General features: G+C 32.4%; 1 protein-coding gene across 2 annotated transcripts; it reads left to right on the top strand.

Annotated features, from left to right (window-relative positions):
• Positions 1-1812: 1812 nt before the first annotated feature.
• Positions 1813-8447, top strand: LOC104906608 (trehalose-phosphate phosphatase A). 2 transcript variants are annotated; one of them, XM_010695383.4, is made up of 12 exons: positions 1813-2221; positions 4737-4807; positions 4914-5413; positions 5497-5637; positions 5743-5814; positions 5937-6068; positions 6180-6236; positions 6334-6435; positions 6729-6876; positions 7004-7074; positions 7158-7250; positions 7676-8447. In XM_010695383.4, exons 3-12 carry the CDS (start codon positions 5126-5128, stop codon positions 7724-7726), a joined length of 1155 nt encoding a protein of 384 aa, XP_010693685.2. In that variant the 5' UTR covers positions 1813-2221; positions 4737-4807; positions 4914-5125; the 3' UTR covers positions 7727-8447. The 2 variants fall into 2 exon arrangements, with proteins under 2 accessions (XP_010693685.2, XP_010693684.2); XM_010695382.4 differs by having other exon boundaries at positions 4907-5413.
• The last annotated feature ends 578 nt before the right edge of the window (positions 8448-9025 follow it).

The following is a 9025-nucleotide window of genomic DNA, read 5'->3' as shown; positions in this document are numbered from 1 at the left end:
TATCATATAAATATTAGTATATCAATTGCAGGTTCTTAGAAGTTGAGTTTCTTACCTATCATTTTCAAGCAATAATAAATGTCTAACCGTTAAACATGCGAAAACATCTAACACAGGGTATTTTGGTCCTTTCACTTAGTTACTAAGGATTCGGAGAAAGCCACATGTCATGATATTGTTGTCCAAAAAAATATTCATTTTGCAATTCTGAAACTTGTATATCTCAAAATGTATATTTCAAAAAAATAAAAAATATATCAATATTTATATATTTTTATTCTCTACAAATAGACATCTATTTTGATATAATTTCATTACTATTTTATTTTACTCTGCTCTAATAATTATTTAGATTTGTGAAAATCAACATAAATACTATTTGTGTATACACAAACACTATTTGTTTATACACAAACATTATATGTGTGTACATAAACAATATATGTTGTGTAGGTAACAAAAATATATGAATATTGGTAAAATAAAAATATGAAGAAATTATATCAAAATGGATGTTTATTTGCAGAGAATAAAAATATATGAATATTTTTATATTTTTATATTTTAAAATATATTTTTGAGATATATGTGAATTTCATGATAAACATATAGTTTTTTGTGCGTATAACAAATAGTATTTGTGTACATAACATATATTGTTTCTGTACACAACATATAGTGTTTGTGTATAAACAAATAGTGTTTGTGTTGATTTTTAACAAATCTAAATAATGGTTAGAGTAGGGTAAAATAAAAATGTGATGAAATTATATCAAAATAAATGTCTATTTGTAGAGAATAAAAATATATGAATATGATATATTTTTTATTTTTTTAAAACATATTATTTGAGATATAAAAATTTCAAAATTACAAAAGTAATATTTTTTCGACAAACAACATCATGACATGTGACTTCATCCAAATTTCCTTACACCCAATTGTATACTGCCACATGACTATTAGATGTTTATAAATGTCTAACTGTTAGACATTTATCATTGCTCATCATTTTCCTTCACTTCAAAGGTCACCCATCAACATGTCATAAAATCCAAGTCCACCGAATAAAAACACAATTCAAACTCCTAATTAGCTGATATATGATTAATTATTGATATCAATTGCAGGTTCTTAGAAGTTGTTTTTGACATTAAAATAACACATGATTAGTATAAGTGTGAACAATGTTAAGTTTATTATGGGATTAGATACATCATATATTTTCCTCAAAAAAGGATCATATCCTAAGACAAAACATATTTCCTCCACTCCATTATTATCGAAATATCACTTTTTGACACATTTTGTAAGAAAATCACGTAGAAAGAGATAAATAATAAGTGGGACCCACGTGATAGAATAGATGTAGGAAGAAGATATTACCAAATAAAATTACGTTGCAATTAATGTGAAATTTCTGAATAAGAAATCGTTGCAATTAAAAAAGAATGGATGAAAACTATAAAGTATATCATATATGTTTTAAGATTTTCCTCAAAATATATATATATATATATATATATATATATATATATATATATATAGCTTTTAAGATCTCTAAATAAAATTTTAGATAATGATAGTGAGATCGAACGTATTTTAAATAAAAAAAACAAAACATTATTTCCAACCTACAAAACCATACCCATCAATTAGTCCACAATGTACTTGCAAAGGAAATGGTGTAATAAAAAACTTAACCCCATAAAACAAACAAAAAAACGTGTATTAAAAATACACTCAATTAGACTTTATATTACTCCAAAAAAATCAGTTGGTGACATTAGGGCATATAGAGGTAGGTGGTTAGTTGAAGGAATATACAAATATAAAAAAAAAAAACTTAGGTACATTTCCATGGAAATTAAATTTATAATAAGAAAAGTTGCAAGTTATTGACTTGGTGACCACGACTCTTGATTTCCAAAAAGTCTTATATAAACCCATTCCAAAATTGGTGTTTCTCTTCTTTTTTCCTCTTTTCTCTTTCTTTCTTCTTTCATTTTTGGGTGGTGTACGTCTCCTCTGTCTTTCTCTGCTTCTGCTGCTTCTCGTTCTCTGTGTTTGTCTCTAGGCTTCTTTCTGTCCTTCACCTATTATTTTGCTTTTCAAAGCTTTGACTAATCAAGCTTTCTCTATTCTCTTCCTTCCATTTATTTGCTGCATTGCCAATATATTTTTTTGCTTGCACATTTTTCTTCCAGGAAATATACTTCAGGTTTGTCCTAAAAATCCTCTGTTTTTATTTTTTCATTTGCAAAGTTTTGATCTTTTGTAAATTTATCAAGAAATTTGTATATCGGTTGTTTGATTCTGTTTGTGGGTAGTTGTTTTTTTTTTGACATTTTTGGTGTTTTTGCTTAGAATATTTTGTGGGTTTTTTGTTTCTTGTTGTGGGTATATCTTGTTTTTTCATGGTTTACATTTTCAGACATGGCATTTTAATGGAAGTTGGTTATCTTTTGCTTGAATTTTATACTATATGTGTGAAATTTTGTACATTTTGGGAGGGGGTATTTTCTAGGTCTTTTGTAGTTGTAATATTCATAGTTTTTCAGAAGGGAATGAAATTGGAAAGGTAACATAGAAAATGACAAGATATGCCTAAATGGGTTTCTCATATTGCAAAGATTGGGTCTTTTTTGTCCAAATATTGAGACTAAATCCAAGGCAAAGTAGCTGTATACCTTTTCATCTCTTAGTATATTAGCACAAAAGGCCCACTTCATGTCTGTTTCTTGGTTTCATTTGATGCCAACTTTTTATGTTTGTTTTTGTTCTTGATCTTTTTCCTCTTATTGTCGTTCATTTTAGACCACTTGTTTCTATAATTTACTAGAGGGAATAGAGAAGATGAGAAAGAAATTAAATGATGTTGACATGGATGATCTATTTCTTCCTTTCTAAAATACAATTGGCGTCTCATGATAATACCATGTTTTTATTTTTAGGACTCTATTACCCCTTAAATTTTTATATAATTTGGTTTACAATTGTAGGACCCTTACCCTTAAATGGTAGCTTATATTGTTTCCAAAGGTCATTGATCTTTCACATGACTGAAAGAATGACCTACACTATTTTCTTTGTCATGTGAAAATATGACACCCTTTCCTTTTCTTGTATGTGGTGTGAATGAATCTTCCCAAATTTTGCATCTTTGATGTACAGTCATGAATGAATTTTTGTAGGTCATATACTCATATCCATTGTTTACTTGATGTGGGGAGCTATGTTGCTCAGACACGGATCGAGTGTCTACTCGGATACGGGTTTCCATGTGTCTGACTCGGCTATTTTGTAGAAAAAAGACAAGTTTTTAGTTTTAAATAAAGTATCCAAGTGAAGTGTCGGGTCGGACATGACACCCGATTTTTGAGGTAAATGAAGGCGTCGGAGTAACATAGGTGGGGAGGGTAACCCAGCTCATATCAACTTTTAGGACATAACTCATAAGTTCGTATTTTGTTAAGACAATAACTTGGATTTTTGATGAGGGATCTCACATGTGTTTGTGTCTCTTGTTCTTTTATTCATAATCAATTGAAATGAAGTTTCCATGGATTTGATCAGTGTTACCAAATTTGCGGTACAAGAATGATTAGGGGAATGCAATTTGATAGTCTTGTTTAAAAAAAGGCCAGCAGTATACTATTTCCATGTAATAGTTCAATTTGTTTTGGTCTTAGTACCCACTAGGTTTAGCAAATTAGGTAATAGTGGTATTGGTATAATGATAAAGTGCTAACAATCATTTATATGATTGGGAGACAGATGGATTTAACAAATTCATGTTAATTGATGAGTATTATTGAGTTGTTATCATTAGTAGCAATTAGATATTCCTCTAGATGTTAATGTTAATCATGACTTTAACTGTAAGTGGGAAGGCAAGTTGGACCACGCTTAGGTTGAAGACGATTTGAACTGTATGTGGGAACTGAGAATTGACTGATGTCAAAGCAATTATTTTTAGCCTTCTAAAGTTCAACTATATAGAATTAGAAACTACTATTGAGCTTATTAAGCTTTGTATAGTCCATAATGGTATAGTAGTTTCATTGATTCCATTTCAATGATAACGTTCCAAAGGAATTTCGCTTTTCATTTTCTATTCACTTTACTTAGCTTGTACTAAGTGGTACTACTATTTGTTGAAGCAACATGTCATGTCTTTAAATCCTGATTCTTGTTTCCTCATGTCTTTAAATTCTGATTCTTGTTTCCTCATGTCTTCACATGTTCCTGTCTCGTAGCTTGAACTTGTAATTTGGTCTCTAAATACTGATTCTTGGACTCTTGGTCTTCGATTTCTATTACTCCCTCCGTCTCAATTTATTTACTACAAGCACTTTTTCACAAAGACCAAGGAGGGAGTGGGGACCATTGACAAAAATGAAATTAACAAAAAAGCAAATAGGTAAATTGTGGGACCTATGTATTATATATGGAAACATTTACAAAACCAAGGAGGGAGTGATGGCAAATTTGTAAATAAAGTGTGGGACCTATGTACTATATATGGAAATATTTGCAAATGTAGCAAATAAATTGAGACACCCCTAAATGGCAAAATGTAGCAAATAAATTGGGACGGAGGGAGTATTTATATTCCATGCATTGTGATTAGTCTTCAATCATGAATAGATGTGTGATTCCAAGATAGCACGATGTTTTGTTCTCAAGCTAGTTGGTAATATAGTGTTGCTTATTGCTCGTCTTGTTTGATGCAGAGGAACTGAAAATTTCTTTTAACCTTGAAGATCAAATTTCAGTGTTTTTTTGCTGTCTCTGAAATGAGAAGGTATGGGACCAATTGCTACTATAATTCATTGCCCTTTCTGTGTTTTAGCAACATTCTTTTTTATACTTCTTTTTTGCTAACCACACTAAACAATATCAGTTTCCAGGATCTCTGTGCTTGATGGACTGCTTCCCGCCAAACAGTGACAAGAAAACTCTAAAGAAGTGGTTTTTCATAGACAAAACAGTTGGATAAAACATATATTTGTTATTTTAGATTGAATTTCACCTTATTATTCCCTCCTTGAATCCTTTTTTCATTGAAACCCTTCTAAATAGTTTGTCTTAAAACTCTTGACTTGCTACAAAACTGGATCCAATGGACATTAAAACTCCTGTTCTTGCTGATCCTGCACCCATCAAAAAGTCGAGACTAAGCATGCATTCTAGTATTTTGCCTTACTCACCTCAACCACAAAGAGCACTCTTTGCAACGGGAATGCTCTTGTCGATTCCTAGGAAGAAAACTGGTGTCTTAGATGATGTTCGTACTGCTGCTTGGCTGGATTCCATGAAATCTTCTTCTCCTCCACCAAAGAAGTTTGCTTACGATACTAATGCTGATCAAGATTCATCTGATGTTGATGTTTCTTATCGTTCATGGACGGTATGTAAATCTCTTTTTCATTTGATCTCTAGGTCCATTGTTATTTACTTGATGCAATATTTTGAATTTCTTTCGTTTTACAGCTCAATTATCCATCAGCACTCACATCATTCGAGCAAATCACACATTTTGCCAAGGGCAAGAGGCTTGCATTGTTTTTAGACTATGATGGAACTTTGTCACCCATTGTAGATAATCCTGACTTAGCTTTTATGTCTGATGATGTAAGTATTAGTTACTTCACTTACCAAGATGTAGACATTATATCAATTTTTAAAATTTCTTTTCTTTAAATAGCCCTTGAATTGACTGGCAATGATCTTCCTCAGATGCGCTCTGCTGTCAAAGACGTTGCCAAGCTGTTTCCAACTGCAATAATCAGTGGAAGAAGTCGTGATAAGGTATTCGTATTTTTTTTGTGGAATGTAATTTTTGCATTTCTCTCTTTCAGTTCTTGCATTTTTAACCATCAGTTATTGCATTTCGCTGGCATGTCCTGAACCTGCTCGCGTTGTTCATGCAGGTTTATGAATTTGTAGGATTGAGTGAACTTTATTATGCTGGTAGCCACGGGATGGATATTATGAGCCCTGCTAAAGGCTCTGCTGGTTTTAACGGCCACCCTAACTGTGTCAAATTAACTGACAAGCAGCAGGTATATGTTCATAACCTTAGCAAACAACCCAGGAGAGTTTAGTTTGGGAAAGATAGACCATTAGGGAAATTGCTGACATCTACTTTCCATTTTGTTTGTTAACTGCTGCAGGGTAAGGAAGCTGTCCTCTTCCAGCCTGCGAGTGAATTTGTGTCTATGATCGAGGAGGTAATGCTATCGTTTTTCTTAGTTAAACACGTGTGATGAACCATGCACTGCTCTTACATAGTAAAAAAATGATTTTATTTTTTCAAATTTAATGCAGATTTTTACATCCCTTATTGAGACTACTAAAGAAATTAAGGGTGCGACGGTTGAGAACAACAAGTTTTGTGTTTCTGTTCATTACCGCAATGTAGCTGAAAAGGTAAAAGTTTTTCCCCAAGGGAGTGTTTGGTTGGAAGGAAACATTTTCCTGTTATAGTTATTTTCTCATTTTCCGTTGTTTGGTTTGTAAAGGGTGGAAAATAGTCCTCCCAAGGATGGAAATTATTTTCCTTTCTAAAGGTAGGAATGCCACATTTTTCTCCCTATACCTTACCTTCCTCTTTTTCTTCTCCCATCCATCCAACCAAACAAAGCCCAAGTCACATCACTAGCATTTCTGGTTTGCTTTTTTCTTTTTCCTAGTGCTAAATATGCTTCATGTTAATGTGATAGGATTGGAAGACCATTGCCCTGCGTGTCTACGCTATACTAAAAGAGTACCCGCGTCTTCGACTTACTCATGGGCGGAAAGTTTTAGAGGTCCGTCCTGTGATTGATTGGAACAAGGGAAAAGCTGTGGAATTCTTACTTGATTCACTAGGTGAGAATCTTCTTCTTCCCTCCCTAAATTATTAGTTTTTTACTAAAAGGAAAAGAAAAAAAAAAAAGAACACTATCAGGATCAGCAACTGTATGTTTTTTAACCTGATGATGGAAATTTACTGCAGGGCTTAATGACTGTGATGACGTGCTTCCAATTTATGTTGGGGATGACAGAACTGATGAGGATGCATTCAAGGTAAATTTGTGCTTAAGATGAATAGGATATGAGTTGTTTGATTACGAGTATTTTCTAAATCCATATATTATTGTCAAGTGCAGTTCCTGAGAGAGGAAAATAGAGGTTATGGTATTTTGGTGTCTTCTGTTCCCAAAGAAAGTCATGCATTCTACTCCCTGAAGGAACCATCAGAGGTAAGTAATGCCTAATGCAATAAGAGTACTTTACATCATTGTAACTCCATTGCAGATATAATTAAGGGTTAAAAATACGAAGTCATCTAATCTCAAGGGATTTCCAGATCATGTTATAATTTATAACCTATGTTACTCGGGCTTTTCATGTTACTTTAAATACCGATATTAGATCCTCGATATTACAACACGAGTATGAACACTTCAACATTTTAGTTAAGGTCATAATCATGGAAAATTTTCATAAAATACTTGATTAGAGACTTGCACATGAAAAATTGTGTGCCATATGCACTCGAGTCCAAGTAACATACCTATAAATCTATAATGCCCCGACTCCCTTAGAATTGATTTTTTCTGCTAATCCCTGACATGGATTTATATACAAGAATCTTACTAATTTTTACTATATATTCTTTTTGCAGGTCATGGAATTTCTCAAGGAACTTGTGACTTGGAAGCTGAGTTCACTCTAGTTTAACCACAATTTAGAAAAGTAAATTCTAACATTACATATATATGATTATCCTAAAAAAAAAAACAAGAAAAAAACAGAACCTTTCAGAAATATATACAATATGAGAAGGTTCATACAAAAAGGAGTGCAAGTACAAGTGGTTTTTGGTACAAGGCTCGCCGAGGAAGACGCTTCATCATCATCTTCTTTGGGACCAATTTTGTCTGTAAAAGTCTATGTCTGCAATTTTTTGTAAATCCCTTACTTGTATATGTGTTAAGCCCTTGTATTTAGAAGCAGCTTATGAAGGTGCTTAATTTTCCGTCTAGAGCATAAGTTTAGTACCTTTGCTTCCAAGTGTAGGGTAGTCAGTTTCGAATATGGATTTAATCCCATATATTATAGGTAATTATTAGGCTGGTAAAACTTAAACTAGGCTGCAAATTTTTTCATTTGTGAAATATCTATTGTTCTATGTCAGAAAGAAATTTCTACATGCAACATGCTACATGCTACATGCTACATGCTCAAGGTGGTTGAGAAAACGAAGGAAGAATGAGGAGATCCGAGATATATAAGAAGAAAATATGGCACTGTTAGTTTATTTTGTTCGAGTTTTTAAAGAGCCATTTTTTTTGGGCAAGGTTTTTATATTACAGATCCTGCTGTTTTATGTCAGAGTTGTGGTTATCATTATGTGTAATTTCGATGTTATTAATAATAGATCAATATCAATGTCATTACTGTGCTTTTTTGTTCTTTTCTTTTTTGTGGTCTTACTCGAAATACTTGACTACTAGTAGTATTTTGAAGATAATCAAACTTATTTTGATTTGATTAGAAATACATAATAGTCTAAAGGAGTCAAAATATCGTGAACGTGACTTTAGCTGAAACATAGTCTTTCTGAGCTTCTGCCATCTCCAATAGTTCATTTACGTTTGAGGTTCGAAGGTCGCTGCTCAGAGGGATTGGTTGAGCAAGAAAGAAATATTTGCAAGAAAGAAATATTGGTATAGAATTACCTAGCGCATCTACTATACATGAAAAATTGAGCTTTTGTCTTATTCGCCTTAACAATTACCCATGTAATATAACAACTCGCCTTCGTAACTTAAATCGGTCATGTTAGGTGCAAGTCTTTGTACAACTCAAACAATTTTGCTTGTGTTTTCACATTTTCAATACCTAACTTTTACATAATATATATTAAATCAAATCTAACAAGATTATACAGATAATTATGTTTCGTTCTTAGTAATAATGGAGAACGCAAACCAAAGTTCTAATGACGCCAAACAAACTATAGCCATTATTA

The sequence above is a fragment of the Beta vulgaris genome, chromosome 3 (genome assembly GCF_026745355.1).
Source record: "Beta vulgaris subsp. vulgaris cultivar EL10 chromosome 3, EL10.2, whole genome shotgun sequence".
Classification (NCBI taxonomy): domain Eukaryota; kingdom Viridiplantae; phylum Streptophyta; class Magnoliopsida; order Caryophyllales; family Amaranthaceae; genus Beta; species Beta vulgaris.
The sequence above is the reverse complement of the archived record's forward strand: the minus strand, read 5'-3'. Positions and strand labels throughout refer to the sequence as shown.

Bases quoted from the DNA above. Each gene is read 5' to 3' on its own strand.
- LOC104906608 (XM_010695383.4), top strand. From the start codon at position 5,126: ATGGACATTAAAACTCCTGTTCTTGCTGATCCTGCACCCATCAAAAAG. The intron at 6,069-6,179 runs GTATATGTTCAT...TAACTGCTGCAG, and splicing joins AATTAACTGACAAGCAGCAG to GGTAAGGAAGCTGTCCTCTT. The intron at 7,075-7,157 runs GTAAATTTGTGC...TGTCAAGTGCAG, and splicing joins CTGATGAGGATGCATTCAAG to TTCCTGAGAGAGGAAAATAG.